General features: G+C 38.3%; 1 protein-coding gene and 1 pseudogene across 2 annotated transcripts; both read right to left on the bottom strand.

The window, feature by feature from the left end:
* Positions 1-752: 752 nt before the first annotated feature.
* LOC114141381 (zinc finger protein 26-like) lies at positions 753-10,274 on the bottom strand. 2 transcript variants are annotated; one of them, XM_028011901.1, is made up of 3 exons: positions 10,017-10,274; positions 8,739-8,929; positions 753-2,848 (listed from the first exon to the last, which is right to left on the bottom strand). In XM_028011901.1, exons 2-3 carry the CDS (start codon positions 8,910-8,912, stop codon positions 1,619-1,621), a joined length of 1,404 nt encoding a protein of 467 aa, XP_027867702.1. In that variant the 5' UTR covers positions 8,913-8,929; positions 10,017-10,274; the 3' UTR covers positions 753-1,618. The 2 variants fall into 2 exon arrangements, with proteins under 2 accessions (XP_027867702.1, XP_027867701.1); XM_028011900.1 differs by lacking the exon at positions 10,017-10,274 and adding an exon at positions 9,195-10,010.
* A 1,722-nt stretch (positions 10,275-11,996) lies between these two features.
* LOC114141398 (zinc finger protein 569 pseudogene) lies at positions 11,997-16,096 on the bottom strand (annotated as a pseudogene).
* Between the last annotated feature and the right edge of the window lie 379 nt (positions 16,097-16,475).

The raw sequence follows: 16,475 nt of genomic DNA, 5'->3' as shown, positions 1-16,475 counted from the left end.
CTATCTAATCTAATCTAATCTAATTTGGCTTTTATTTCAGAAAGTGGGTGTGAGGGGGGAGACATGCAGCAAAGGTCAAAGGGTCGGGACTCGATGCCGTGACGGCTGCATCGAGGACGGATGCTTTGGGTTTTCCAGCTGTTCCTCAGCTGAAGACTGATCTCTGATCTCTTCCTCCTAATGGAAAATGTTTTAAAATATTCCTCCAACAGCAGCAGTTAGTCGCTCTCTGATGATTAACCGAAGATATTGTTACTGCAGACGCTGAAATATTCAGGTCACACGGCAAAAACCGCTTTATAACCAAAGGTAACAAGAAGGATGCCTGGAAGTCATAGCAAGGTTTCCGTTCTTCTTCTTGTGGCAGGTAGTGAAGGCTGGCAAAGAAATAAATGGTGCATTACTGCCACCAACTGGCAATGAGCGTCGACAAAACATATAATTTAAAAATAGATCAATAATACATTTAAAAATGTAACAACTGACTAAACCCTCACTTATCATTTCAATGGATGTTTTAAGACCATCTTTTCTTCTCTTTGTTTCTGATATTGTTCCTTTAACTTGTTTGACATTTTTAATTTCTAATCTACTGAAATTTTGATCACAATTAAAGTTTCTCCTCTGAATACAAACATTTTTTCTCTAAGTTGACACGATTCTTGCTCCACATATAAAAATATATTTTCTCCCAATTTAATCAGCCAACTTTAAGAATGACTTTAGCATTTTACTAACAAACTACAGTCATGTCCAGCTAAAAATGGATGTTTATTACTGCTCTGGATTAGGTTTTTAAATTCTGCAAAAAATCCATAGTACAAGAAGTATACATCCATAACATATTAATGTGTATCTGTAATTAATTGTGCTACAATCTGGTCCAACCACTGCAACAAAGGAAAGACAGAAAGCAGTGATAAATTATAATCAGTGTCTTTTGGATTTTACAATTCTTTTTGTAATTTTTTGCAATCAAAATCACTGATTTTAAAAATATTTGTAAGAACTTTTGCTATAGTTTCTCCTCACTAGAAGAAAAAAAGAAAAAATTAAGCAGACAGATTGGACACAAATATTTTTACTCTAAAAAAATTCAGCTCCATTTTAAGTCCCAAATAAACATGAAGCAAGAAAAGACAAGGCAGGTCAGGATTCTGTACACAATGAAAACAAACATTATACATCTTCATCAAAATCACAAAATATTGTAATAAAAACTCAAATAAATCCATTTTCCAGTTTGTATTAATAAAACACAATTCTAAACAAATGGGATTTTAACCTTGATTTAGAAAAGCTGTTCCAAAATTGGATAAATCATTAAGTGTATATCAGTGTGAGTGATGTGCTCTACTGTCAGAGTTCTGATGAAAAACCAGTTCCACCAGGTTCTTTCTAAGGCTGCTCAGAAATGTTCCCACTGGGAAAAGAATCAAAGATCATTTTGTTCTAACATTATTTTCTACACTATATACATGGATCCAATCAGATTCACTGTTTGTTCACTTTTCCTCACATTATTATATTGATGCTAATTCCTTCACGAACAAACAAGAGTAATGGGGTGGACACCTTTAGCAGAGTTAGCAAGTACTGACTGTTTAGCAGCAGCTAGCTAAGGCTTTTTATCAGTCGCATCTGTATGAGTTTTAAGGTGAAGAACTAAACTTTTTCTCCATCTGAAAGTTTGATCACACTGCTTACAAGAATATGGTTTCTCACCTGTGTGAATTCTCATATGGCAGGTCAGATCACTATGATGTATGAAAGATTTATCACAGGACCCACAACTAAACGGTCTCTCCCGGGTGTGAGTTCTCAGGTGATCGTCTAAACAGGCTTTCTGTGTGAAAGATCTGTCACACAGTTCACAAAGGTATGGCTTCTCCCCTGTGTGAGTTCTGAGGTGACGCAATAAATTACTACCATGTTTAAAAGATCTATCGCAAAGCTCACAATGATATGGTTGTTCACCTGTGTGAGTTCTGAGATGAGATAATAAATTACTTCTCTTTGTAAAAGATTTATCACACATATTACAAGGCAGCTGCTTTTCACCTGTGTGAGTTCTGAGGTGAGACGCTAAATGACTACTCCGTTTGAAAGACTTTTCACAAAGCTCACAAGGAAATAGTTTCTGTACAGGTCCATCTGAGTGGTTCCTCATGTGAACCGTCAAATACGATCGCCTGGTAAAATATTTATCACATATTTTACAATACGGCTTATCCTTCATGTGGGTTTTCAAGTGAGCAGTTAAGTAGTAAGGCTTAGTGAAACGTTTACCACAAATGTTACACTGGTGAAAATCGGATTCTTGCCCTTGTAGTTCTGAATTGTCCACATTGTCGCCGTGATTTCTACTGGATCCTGAGTCGTTCTGGTTGCTTCCATCTTCAGGCTGGTTCTTGTCTGGTTCTGGTTCACTGTTGTGATTTTGATCATTAGTTGGAGTCACCATGAAGGATTCAGGCTCTTCCTTCACTACAAGATGATATTTAACCTGATTGCAATCCTCCTCTTCCTCTTTAATCCTCACAGGTTCTGGATCTTCTGGTTCCTTTTTAATCTCTACAGGTTCTGGTTCCTCTTTTGTCTCCATCATCTGCTCCAGTTCTGGTTCACTGTGGCACATTTCCTCATAAACACGAGTTGCTGTAGAGGTGCTGGTCTCCCGCTTTAAGATGAGCTGTCCGTCATCCTGAACGACCCACAGCTGGATTTTTTCTGCTTTATTTTGCCGTGGTTCTGGTTCCTCCTCTTCCTCTTTTATTCGTCTCTCTTTGTTTATGAGAAGATCATCAACTGGAACCTCTGAAGTAACAGACATGATGCCGTGGAAAACCTGAGGGAAGAACAGCAGAACATTAATGACATTTCTGTCAAAACCCATTAGATGAAGTCTGTAAAGAATTTCAGGGTATAAATATCCTAAAACTCTTTAGGAACCGACGTCACTGCATGTCATGTTTACGTCGCTCGGCGCCATCTTGTATGGCCACAGACCAAGACAAACTTTTTCCGGTGTTTTTATTGTGTTACTGCTGTATCCTCCTCTTCCATAATGCTAAAAAACAGTTTGACAAAATGTTTGCTATATCGCAAAAAGCTTCTCCCAGTAGCCAAAAAACGCTACATGGAAAAAACAGCTAAAATTGGACATACTGACCTGTTTGAAATAAAAGGTTGGAGCAGAGACCCTGATCATTTACCTCATTTGACCTTCCCAGACATATTTGCATACCTGGTCTGTGGTGTCAGTGCTTACATGGCGAATCAGTTCAAGAATTATAAGTCAATGGAGGCACATGTCCAGTTTACGAATGGCTGGGGACATTCGTAAATGTCCCCAGCCATTTGGACATTTTTACCCCCCGGATTGCGAATATGTTGTGGTTTGAACAAAAGTACTGAGCTCCTTAATTTTATATACATTCTTATTGTACATTATTTTACAATCAATCAGAATGTTGCTTGGTATGAGTACTAAAAAGTGTGAACACGTTATTATTAAAGTACTAACTGATTTGCGAAGCTCCAAGTTTGAATTAAATTACGGCAGTTCCACCTCATTTTTACCTCCTTTCAGCTCGTCTAACAAGAAAGAAAGACTTAGAATTAATTTGTCATTTAGACATGTACAATGAAAGAAAATCCAGTTGGAAAAACTGCAAATAAAGTATGAAATATGTACAATATAAACCTAAATATGCGACCGCTGGAGATACATCAGCACCTCTCGCAATAAGCGTGTTAGAAAACGGATGGATGGAAACCCAACACACAAATAGTGTTGCACTCACGAAACTGACTCTTCTTAAGTTTCGGCAACTTTATTTGCCCATGATGTGCGTATTTCTTTGGGGGTGGGGGGGCATTACGAAGTTTCTTCTTCCAGAGCTACAACGTTTTAACTGACTACTGACACAACACAACAAAACACTGACGTAGCGCGCAGCTCAGATTCTGTAAAACGTCTCTGGCTGAACAACAAAAAAAAAAAACTAGAAGAGACCTGCACCCGTATAGGTGCCCTACTTTTTAAGGTGGAAGCAACAGTGAGGATACGAGGCACAAAAACTGCTACAGATGAGCCAGCATGCTGGACATTACCTGGCAATCTGACAAAGATTCACCCAGAAGTTGGTTATAAAATTGACTACAGTACTTCAGCTTCTCAAAAGAAGATACTTGACACAAAAAATCCATGCTGAAGTCTCAACACCAGCCAGAAGCAGCCATCCACAAAAAAGAAAAATCCCACCTGCATATCTGGAAGATTTGGATCCTCTGCTTGACACACTGTTAGTTCACAGTAAGACTGTTGGTTTGTCCGGAATGGAGAAATATTACACACTATTCACACACAAAGCAGAGCAGCCAGTTATGTTACCTCAGCCACTTGCGTCTCTGTACAACTAAAACATACAGTTCAATGACTTGTCAGCTATTTTGCTGTGCTGTGAAAAATAAAAGAAGCTGCAATAGTGACTGGTGAGCAGGCAGAAGCTATTGAAAAGCACAAGTCTTCTGCCTGGTATGAATGTCGAGCTGGGTGAGTTACAGCTTCCACTATGCATGCTGTGTTTGCCACCTGTTTTAAAGCCCAGCACTAACAGTTGTAGGTGTGCAACACCTACAGTGTCTCCAGTGCAAACAAAATGGAGTAGGAATCTTGAGGGTGATGCACAAAACATTAAAATTAGAGCTTGTCACAAAAATCTAAACGTTAAAGTTATAATGATGTGGTTTCATCATAAACACTGACTTCCCTGAACTGGGAGCATCTGCTGATGGACTCACAATGTGTGACTGCTGTGGGAATGGCTGTCTTGAGATAAAGTGTCCTTACAAATACAGGACATCCTGCATCCAGCAGGCTGTGGATGCAAACAACTAAAACTTTTGCCTTCAGCTGTCTGGTGTCAAGAAAACTGGTATGGGGTTTGAGATCTATCCAGGTACACGCAGAAAAAGGTGCATGAAGGCCTGGAAGAAATAAAGCAATCTTGTGTTTTGATTTATAATGATTAAGTTGGACATGTATGAATACAATAGGTAAAATGACTGTGTGTAAGTAATCACTGAATGATTCTGAAGTGTACGAATCATGATCTGTAATGACATAACAACAATGAAATGATTAGGTTTGATGATTTATAATAAGTGAAAGAGGTGATTAATGCTTATGATTAATGCTTAAATGGAAATCAGCACATAGTTTTTCATATTTGACTGTGTTTAATAGTTAATCAGAGACTGTGTTTAACAGTTAATCAGAGAAAAGGGTGAGTAAAAAGAGAAGGGGAACTTGTGAGTTCCTGCTGTCGCAAGCAGTTCTGAACAGATGGCCAGACGCACAGGATGGGTGGAGCGGTATAGTTGGCTAAGATCAACACGCTGAGGAAAGGACGGGACTTTCCATCCCAGCCAGCAGACAGGAGGGGCCGACGGGGGTTTCCGTGAAATCAGCAGATGTTCAGGAAACCACGTAAACTAACACTCCCCATACACATACATGGCAGAGAACTGTATATAAGCAGACGGAAAAGGAGAAGTTCTTGTTCTTTGTCTGCGGCACCGAAGTAGAGCTAACAGAAGAAGCAGATCGAGGAAACAACAGCAGACCACACCCTGGAGCCACGGGAAAAGCTGAAGCTTCGTGCCGCCAAAGGGAGACAAGTTCCAATCGTCCAACCCGGGTTCCTGATTCGATCGTCGGTCTTACCTCAACCCAAACATTGCAACAGACTTGGAGAAAAGACAAAGGTCCCGGAGGGATAAAGAGTTGGGTTTTCAAAAGCAATTGAGCCCTCTCTACTTTGCTTCTATTCTAAAGAGGATTTTTCCACACAAGGGATAAAGACTCAGACCAAGGTTTTCGGACGTTCCTGTTGCTAAAGATCCACCACCAACTGGGCATGAGTTGAACTCGCTTCCTAAAAAGCTATCTCAGAATCTGCGACATAGGTTAGGGAAAAGAGACAGTAGGGTATGATTGCACATGTTGATCTTATTACACTGCTCTTGAATTATATACAATTGATTATTGATTTGTATGTCACATATCCCTGCTTAAGCTTGCTTAATAAATTCATACTCTAAAATTCTAATGAGGTTGGTGGACATTGGAATTAATTGAGTCATTTAATCATTTTTCAGTTCTTTTAATAAAGGTAAAACTAAGGTACATGGTTCTAGTAAAAAGGAGGCTTCATAATTTCCTTTGGCGAGAGTAAAATAACGACCCAGGGACTTACATCCAAGTCACTAAATTTAATCTAGCCGGTTCCAAGAGCAAGTTATATTTTAGAAAGCGAGCTACCGTTAACAGGAGTGGTTATTGGAATTATGCAGCTGTGAGGGCTACTCAGCTGACTGTTTCTTAACTGAAAAGGGTCGTAACTTCTGGATTGGAGGTAGTTAGAGCTAGACGAATCGCTTTCGATACCAGTTTGAATAGATTATCTCTTATAGATCTCATTTAGGGTAATACCCAGGTCTTAGAGATTTTCCGGACCTGTTAGACAGAGAACTGGTCAGTAGTCAGCCCCGGAGGGTTGTGATGAAGTGGGCGGGGCTAGCTATTGCAGGATAACGGACACTGGCAATGAACTTCAGCTGAAGAAACATCATCCTTACTACACACAGATACAAACTGAGATTTTTGTGACAGAATCAAACTGCTGTGACCTTGTCATGTGGACCCAGAAAGACATGGCCGTCTCCGTGTCTTTCCAGATCAGGAATTCTGGGAACGACGTCTACAAAAAGCACAAAGCTTTAAAAATATTTCCCTTCCAGAGCTTGTAGGTAGATATTTCTCAGAGCACAAATATACTCCAGCTTCAAGGCAGACGCAGTCTAACCACATGTCAATCATGCTGTTAGTCTAATATTTGCACTTATTTTTGTGTAGCAATTTTTCTATAAAATGTATTACCTCACATAGTCGTCACATTTGTTACCTGTAATGTTCACTTTCATAAAATTCTAGGACAGGATCTATTTCATTACATGTTCACTTCTTACCTGAAATATGTTAAATACAACAATTATTTACTTGAAATATGATTTATTTCATAACTTTTACTTGTCACCTTTATTGTTCACTCTGAAATGTTTAATTACACATCAAATATTTAAAGCTGGGCTTTCATCTGGTTTACTTGTTACATGAAATTTACTGCAAAATTATATAAGCGTTTACTTTAATCACATAATATGTTTATTTAAAAATGTAATCTATTTCATTCCATGTATATTTATTATATGAAATATTTTAATAAAATTTTTACTTAAAATGTAATTCATCACCTGTTTACATGCAACTTGAAGTGCTTGAATCAAATGTTTCACATTTACCACATTAAATTATTAAATGAGAAAACAGCCACTTCCATGTTATTATTCAATTCTACACATATTTCAATACAAAATCATGAATGGAACAAATGCAATTTTCTTTTTACCATCTACATTTTACATAAAACAGTACTGACTGTACAAATATTTCAAAAGAATGAGTGCAGAAAATCTCTTTTTTCAATCTGCATTTTAATTAATATCAGTGCAGTATTGCAGTTTCATATTAACATGTGCAGGTTTCATTTGCATGAGGTTTCACAGCCACACTAGAACACATGTTCACCAAGCTGCAGCACACATACACAATCTTGTCAAGACGTGTCACCTCTTCACCCTCACATGTAAACAGCAACTTAATTGGTGTAGTTCTGTGTAACATTTTGTATTTGTTCCTCATGCAACTGATCACTCTTTCCACATGAATTCTGAGGTGAGCTAAAGCTCGTGTGTCTTCGACATCTTTAGCATCCAGTTGACATCTCCCTTTAGTGAACGACGGCATTTTAACCTCAGCACACATCATTCCTACACTGTCTTTAATATCAAAGCCTCTGTCCGCTAACAACGTCCCCAGGTAATACATTGGAGAGAAGACCAGTTTTCTGTTATGTGCTTGTCTGATGTACGCCCGCCCCATCCCTTAGAAATAAAAGAAATCGACCCATGTGGTGTTACACCAATAAGGTATTTCATAGTGTGTCTGCCTTTGTATCGGGGGAAGGATTGGCGCTCGTGCTTTTAAATTTGAGGGTCTTTCTGTGTCTAATTAAAAACAGTCAACAATAATTGCTACACGTTTTCCAAATGTTTCCAAAAACTGAGGCATTGTAGCTTGTAAGCAATGCCTCTCAGGCCAGCTTACCATGGGCTTAAGGTGTGCATACAGCACATCAAGGGTGTCAGCAAAGGCATTAGACAGAGTTTTATGAGACACATTAAAAAGATGGCAAAGATGCTGAACAGGTAGATCAAGTCTGAGACGCATTAATGTAAGTAAAACCATTTGAAACTGGGAAAGATTTGTTGATGCTGGCAGAAAAGGCCTAACGGTGTTAAACAATTATAACAAAATGACAAAGCAAGGAAGTCCTGTATAATATTTTACTTTTTTTGTGTCACCCTTGAGATAATCTGTGTCCAGCTGTTTTTTATTCAGCTGTGACCTGAGCTCCCTGTTCTCCTGTAACAGGCGGTTTATTTCTTCTCTTCTCACACAAGTGACATTCTATTTGTTGCCTTTTTGCTGCTGGTTCATGTTGCTCTCCAGAGTTTGCAGCCTTGCTGAGCTCCTCTCCTGGGTTTCCCTCATCAGCCTGTCAAACTCGCTTCTCTTCTACAGCCTCCGCTACTGTGTTTTCATTATTTACCTCTTCTGGTGATTCTGTAACTTGTTGATCTACCATGGTTTTTGCTGCCTGGCCTTCAGCTGCGCTGCTGTATGGCCTCTTTAATTGACGCGCATGTCGGTCCGATGTTGTGGCTTTTCCCTCGCAGTGACCCAGATTCAGCGTTGGAAACCAGTCAGGATTGAGCTCATACATTTCATAGGCCGGTTTGCCTTGAAGAGGGCATATCGGAACACACATCAGTATTAATACTGTAAATTATAACACTAGAAAACTTCAATAGTTTACTTTGTAAAAATGGAATAACCCAAATATCCACTGTCAAAACTCGGACTATGCTACATAAAAAATATAAGCCCGACTTAAACCAGGTTGACCCACTTAAATGAACTCAACGTAACTGAACATGAGTCACCCGGACAAAATCATAGCAAAACATTATGACACAACAGCAACAAAGCGAATTTAGAGACTCACCAGAATGGAAATGTCTGGAGCAAACTTTTAGATATCTTGGGATGTTGGAGAACGTGATATCAGGACGTCTCACCGCTGATATCCAGGCCATTCGTCTCCTTTTTGTTAGCTCCGATAGCTTAGCCCCCTCGCGTTGTTTCCACGCAGGAAAACAGTGAAACGAAAGTCCGTTTTCCATCTTTTTACCTTTTCGGTCGTGTGATCGGACATTACAGCCAATAACGCAGCAAGTTTGAACCATTGCTAAATAATTTTAAGTAACTTATATTGAAAATATCTGTGAGACAGCCGTTTCTCTCAGTTGTGTTTATGGCCATACAAGATGGCGCTCATATCCCTACGCCTAGAGCAGTGACGTCACGTTCCAAAGCTCTATAAAATAATTTTATAACTGTACGTTTTACTTATTCTTGTTATTTTCGATATTATTTGATTGATTAGCTGAAATTATAAAGGGTAGCAACAAATACTTGTTCACTGCGCTGTTTATACCAGGAATCACAGAAGAGTCCTGACGAAGCGGTAGTTGAACTACAGATGGCCAGAATCATGCAGACATTACAAGATTACACTCCTTCTGTAACTCTCTTCTATGTTTTACATCACCAAACAACAAAAATAATCCCATTAAGACCGAAATAAACTCCAAACTCCAACTCCTAACAAAACAGCCCGAAAACACAAACAGTGACGAATAAAGCAAACCATCGAGATGTAAACAAAACCCGGGCATGTCCTGCTTCCTCCGCGGTGAGAACTAGTTCCCTGATAATATTCTCTGTATTTCAGTTTATTTTCTCCAGAGCCGTGCAGTTAACATACCTGGAGGTTCCGAGATGACTTGGAGTTTCCAGTTGTATCCAGCAGTCTGAGCTGAGGATCGATATTGATCAATATTTCCTCAGCAGCAGCAGTTAGTCGATCTCTGATGAATTCTCTCAGATGATTAACCGAAGATATTTTACTGTAGACACTGAAATATTAACCCAACAAAGCAAAAATCGTTTTTTAACCGACGATAAACACAAAGAAACTTGTAAGCTAACGTTGTTAGCGCATTGTGTTTTACTTCCGCCGGATGTCGTCTTCGTCTACTTTTTAAAAAAACCTTTATTGAACAAAATGAACAAAACAAACCGGTTTTCCATCAAAGAACAGTACAGTAAAAGCAAAGACAAGATATAATGTTTAAAGAATCCTTTGTGGAACAATAAAAAGATCAATTTATCTTATCAGTTTAATTTATTTTTCATATTCCCTTCATTGACTGCCTGTTTCTTTCAGAACTGTTTTTGAGATTTTGGTTTTATTTTAAAAGGTCCGGCACTGAGCTTTTACAGACACACATCCCAAGTATTTCTCTAAGATCTGTGGATCAAAAACCTGATAGTCTCGGTTCATGAACTTCTTCAGTAGCAGATTTGCTCTGGTGTGTCCAAATTAGCTGGATACACATGTACAGCATTTTGTTTTTTCTAAAGCCCCTGAAAAAGAAACAATGATGATAATGATACAGAATACACATTACTGCCGCCCTGTATGTCTTGTCCTTTAAATAAAATGCTTATATAATATAATATTGCATTCTTTAAAATTGTTATGCAATAAATCTTTCTGATCCCTGCTTATGCAATTCTTCAATGCAAACAATATGCATGGCCTTTAAATCTCTTTAAAAAGAGATAAAAGTAAAAGATTCACAATACAGACCAAAACAGCCTAATAATTAAAATATAAAGAGTCAATAAAATAGATCAAACCAGCCAAAGGTAGAATAATACAAGTATTATTAATAAATCACAAATTCATGAGTTATAAACCAGATTTATTTCACGAGAAGTTTGAACTGTGTTTTAATCTAAGAGATAAGCTCAACATTATTGGTCTATGGATGGTTAAAACTATCTCTAAGTTTTAATAGTCTGAATTCATTAGCTTTTAGCTGCAGCATGCACAGCTGGCTACATTTGGAACAGCACCATAAAAACACACAAAACGCTAAAATTAATCACCCTGTTATGACTGACCAGACATACCAGATGTGAACAGAGTCCTGATCAATCAACCAATCAATCAATCAAGTTTATTTGTATAGCACATTTCAGCAGCAAGGCATTTCAAAGTGCTTTATGTCAAAAACATAAAAAATTCATAAAACATCATACAGTAACAGTTGTGAAACCATCAAACATTACATTTTGAAGACTGCTGTCATCAAAAGTCACCAACACACATCAAAATGTTGTTTCAACAGCAACTCAGGTGGGTTTTAGGAGCTCTGTGTTTTGCAGTTTTCTGGAAGTTTGATCAAGATTTCTGGTGCATAGATGCTGAATGCTGCTTCCCCAGGTTTGATTCTGGATGCTGACCAGAACCAGACCCAGAACCAGAAGACCTGGGAGGTCTGTAAGGTTGATACAACAACAGAAGGTCTTTAATGTATTGTGGTTCTAAGTCATTCAGTAATTTATAAACTAGCATCGGTATTTTAAAGTCTATTCTGTGAGTTGCAGGGAGCCAGTGTAGGGTGGTGTGCTCCATCTTCCTGGTTTTAGTCAGAACACCAGCAGCAGCTTCTGGATCAGCTGCAGCTGGCGGATTTTAGATAAGATAAGATAAATCTTTATTGTCATTATCACAAGGACAACGAAATTCAAAGGGTGCCATCAGTCGGTGCACATCTCCAAAAACAAAAAATAACTGTCTCACAATTCACACACAACGCAAGAATCAACAAACAACTGGCAAAAAAAATTATATTATATAATTTTAATATAAGTTTTAATATAAATATATAAGTTTATATTAGAATGAAGCATTTTATGAATATTTATGAATAATTCACAAAGGTTAGATATTATTAATGCAGATATCTGCAACCTCCTAGATTGACCCATAATAACTGAACTGTTTTTCATCAAAAAGGTTACAGTTAGTTAACAGTTTCTTGTTTTGTCCAATTAAACAAGAAAAGTACATGCAAAAAAAACCCCCCACACATATAACATACAGAGAATCAGTATGAAACTGAGCATATAAAATTTGATCTGTTCAAATGTATTTACCATTATAAGCAATGAAAAGTAGCCACATTGAATAGAACATTTGTTCTTTGCTTATTTGTTCTAATGGTGCTTTACATTCCTAATGATATTTTGATGAGTAGGAGGAACTTTAGTTTAACGTTCTAATAAAATTAAATATCTGGCCAATAGCATCACAAAGCTTAACATTGAATTATGTTGTGAATAATTAATATCTGTGGGCACAACGTCAAATACAGACATTGAACCGGCGTTGGCCGCTTCACAGAGATTCTGGAACAACAATATCAGGGTTACGAAAGACATCCTTCACTTTAATAATTAATTAGATGTTTTTTTAATATAAAGCATTCAATTCAATTCAATTTATCTGCCAGACGATTTATTGGTGCCGATTTCCTTAATTTTGGCAGATCGGCTGATTTTTACATGTGGAGCCAATCTTATCCACCGATGTCATCAACCTCAGCAAAAGTCTAAAAATCAACCGTTGTGCTTTTCTTTTCTCCCGTGAGAGAAGTTTGACTGACCAGGTCACGTCTGCACATGTACAGTTAACAATAGTCACCCTGTTGTTGCCAATTCAGCAACTTTCTTGATATATTGAGCAACATTTCAGACAAAAAAATGGTATCAGAATCGTTAAGTTTGGCTTTTCAAAAAAAATGGTAATCGGTGATCGGCCAGAAAACTGCAATCAGTGCAGGACTAGCAGACAGGAATGTTTAGGTCTATGAATGTTTTGGTGAAAACATTTAACTTAGGCTGTTAATTTCAATCTGCTGTTGTATTACATTACCAGCATCAACGGCTGGACAAACAGGACTGGCTTCAGTGCTTTGGAATTTGGATGACAAACTATTCAGATATTTGATGGGTAGAATCATAACTATTGCATATTTTTTAAAGAAGACATGCTTTGCCTTAATAAATGTGGAATATAATTTTTGACATCAAATGTATTTTTTTATTTGAAAAATCTTTGCCAAGTACAGGAGACAGGAAGGTAACAAACCTCTGAAAAAATTCATTAATCAATTTGTTAACAAATGTTACAACTGTACAAAATACAAAAATACAAAAGGTTTTACTTAACAAAAAAAGTAAAGGGACTGAATTGCCCCTTGTTTGTTGGTTTTAGTTAAAAAGTTATTTAGTTTATAACTAAATAACTGCTTCCTACAAAAAGTGCATCTCATAATTCATGACCTCTCACTCGTATGCGTTCTCATGTGATAAGTCAAAGCACTACTTTTTCTAAAAGATTTATCACACAACTTACAGGGATACGGCTTCTCTCCTGAATGGGTTCTCATATGCTCAGTTAAGGCGCTTTGCTTGGTGAAAGCTCTTAAACAAGTCAGACAAGAGAAAGGTTTCTCACCAGTGTGGGTTCTTACATGAATAGTCAACTGACCGCCATATCTGAAAGCGTTACCACAAAAGTTACATGAATATGGCTTCTCACCTGTGTGAGATCTCAAGTGCACCGTCAAGTTAGACTGTTGGGTGAAATCTTTTCCACAAGTCAGACAAGAGAAAGGTTTCTCACCAGTGTGAGTTCTAAAGTGACGAGCCAACTCATTAGGCTGTCTGAAAGATTTATCACACAGTTCGCATGGATGTGGTTTCTCGTCTGTGTGAGTTCTCAGATGTTTAGCTCTATTACTGTGGTTAGTAAAAGATTTACCACACAATTTACAAGTATATGGCTTCTCCCCTGTGTGAGTTCTCATGTGGTCCATCAAGTACTTACGCTTAGTGAAGTATTTACCACATACTTCACAAGAGGACAAATTAGTGTTTTGTGTTTTTGGTTCTGAATTGTCCATATTGTCTCTGTGATTTCTGGTGTCCTGTGGTCTCCTCTCTGTCCTCAGGTCTTTATCTTTACTGGATCCTGAGTCTTCCTGGCCCTCATATTCAGGGTGGTATTCAGAGAGCAGCTGGTCTTTGTTTAGTACTGGTTCACTACTGTCGTTTTGCTCACAAGTTGAGGTTATTATAAAAGTCTTGGTTTCGTGCTTCATTACAAGCTGTTCTTCATCTTGACCACTGCAGATATCCTCCTGTTCTTCCTTAATCTGCACAGGGTCTGGCTCCTCCTGCTCCTCCTTCATCTCTACAGGTTCTGGTTCCTCTTTTGTCTCAATCATCTGCTGCAGTTCTGGTTCACTGTCACCAGGTGTCACTGTAGTGGTGTTGGCCTCCTGCTTCACTAAAACCTGCCCTTCATTCTGAAAGATCCACTGTTCAACCGGTTCTTCTTTGACTGGTTGAGGTTCTGGTTCCTGTTTTATTTCGGTCACTTGTTGCATTTCTGCTTCGTCCTGTTCCTTTATTTCTCTAACGTTTATCTTTTTCTCAACAACTAAGGTCTTCTTTTCAGTTACAAGAAGCTGATCAGCATCAACCTCCCATGTAGTAACAGACATGATGCTGAAGAAGGCCTGAAGAAATAAAGGACAATAAGAGATTAATGTTTTTTGTTTTGTGAAATGGCCTCCACTTGTATCATGTCCAGAGGATCCCAAAGCGTTTCACACCGTGATGGTGGCAAGCTACTGGACAGCAGCCACAGGTTCCAGTCTGACAGAGGAAAGGCTGCCACGCTACTGACCACCAGCAAGCAAGATGGGTGAAGTGTCTCGCCCAAAGATGGAAACGGACAGAGGGGTTGGAACCAGCCACCCACTGGTTACAGGACGGACTCCTACCACCGGTGCCACCGTGTTTCAGAAAACTGAACCAAATAGTTTTCTGTTTGGTCTTGTACTGGTTCAAAGCCAGTACAAGTAGAGCCAGTGTTGAACTGGTTCAAGAGAAGCAATTTGGTTTTGGTCAGGTTGGAGTCGCACCATTATGCCATTTTAGATGTTTTGATTTGAAGAATAAACTCTAGAATTTTAAATATGGCTCTCACAAGCTTGTCCAGATTGGGTGCAGTTCCCTTTGAGCCTTTAGCTCCTGACAAAATGTTAGCTATGGGGTTCTGCAGGGTTCAGTACTTGGACCACCATTAAACAGCATGGGATGCATTTCTCTTGTTAGGAGGATTATTCTCAGCTGTAATCATCTATGAATCCCAATCCAGAAGACATAAACGGCTGCATTACTTTTGGGGAAACCAATTATTATTAGAGGAGTAGCTGATTCCAGTTATTCTCTCTTGGTTTGTGTCAGTTCTGCTCTCTTTCAATTTCTTTAGTATTTTCAGTCCTTATCCATAATCCATTTGCTTTATTAGCTATTAGACAATACAAATAATTTTTTTTGGAGCATTTTAAAAAATATCCAGTGGAAAGGTGACTTTAGTTTCCGTTGGATCAATTTCAATATGGATTGATTGTATGAGCTGCACTTAAGGTCATTGCTGTGGCCATAAAGTGGTTTGTGGAGGTGTAGCGTCCGGACCTTCGGGCAGAAGTCGGTGTTGCACATTCTTGATGGTGGACATTCATTCATTTCTTTTTACAAACCCACAGTATTAAGATTTAAATGCCACCATGCAGACCAAATAACACAAAGTCGCTGCTGATTTCGACTTTTGCAGCATCTACCAGAACAACCTGAAGTCTGAGACGGTTTTCAAACAAACATCTCTGTCAAACCACCTCAATATATGGATACATGTTTCATTAAAAAATACTACCACACATATTTTACACAAACAAAAACTGATGATTCAGGTGCAGCATACCTTCCAGCTGGTATCCAGCAGTCTGAGCGGATGTTAAATATTTCTCCGATGAAAAGAAGGTTTTGTTACCGCAGATACATTCAGTTCACACAACAAAAACCGACGGTAAACGGAAGGAAGTCTGGAAGCTAACGCAGCTAGCGGCTTGTTGTTTACTTCCGCCGGAAGTCTCACACTGAAATGTTCACGAGAAACAGAGCTTTGCACTTCAGTTCCTCTTTTAGCACCCCTCCACTCCTGCCCCCGCCTTTAATTATTTTTCGTTTAATTCAAATTATTTCAAATATTCTGAAGATAAATGCTGAACAACATGCTGAAACGACAGATTAGAAACAATTAAACAATAAATAAATATAGTAATATGAAAATACCTATTAAAAATGGGCATTGATCAATATCGGGTGAGTTCATTACATTTTTTTAATTAGGTTTTTATATTAAAGATAACAGCATTTTTTAACGTCCTGTTACCAAAATACTGATGTCACCTAAAAAGGTTTTTTTTTAAAAGCTTTGCAAGTAATTCTGATGTTTTTC

Source organism: Xiphophorus couchianus, unplaced genomic scaffold (genome assembly GCF_001444195.1).
Source record: "Xiphophorus couchianus unplaced genomic scaffold, X_couchianus-1.0 Scaffold1000102, whole genome shotgun sequence".
In the NCBI taxonomy this organism is placed as follows: domain Eukaryota; kingdom Metazoa; phylum Chordata; class Actinopteri; order Cyprinodontiformes; family Poeciliidae; genus Xiphophorus; species Xiphophorus couchianus.
This window is presented reverse-complemented; position numbering and strand designations above follow the sequence as displayed.

What these genes read in the sequence shown, in the direction of transcription:
- LOC114141381 (XM_028011900.1), bottom strand. Translation starts at nt 9,435, where the DNA reads ATGGTTCAAACTTGCTGCGTTATTGGCTGTAATGTCCGATCACACGAC. An exon ending in CTCCAGACATTTCCATTCTG is followed by an intron (nt 8,930 to 9,194) that starts GTGAGTCTCTAA and finishes GCCCTCTTCAAG; the next exon opens with GCAAACCGGCCTATGAAATG. An exon ending in TTACAGAATCACCAGAAGAG is followed by an intron (nt 2,849 to 8,738) that starts GTAAATAATGAA and finishes TTCTTCCCTCAG; the next exon opens with GTTTTCCACGGCATCATGTC.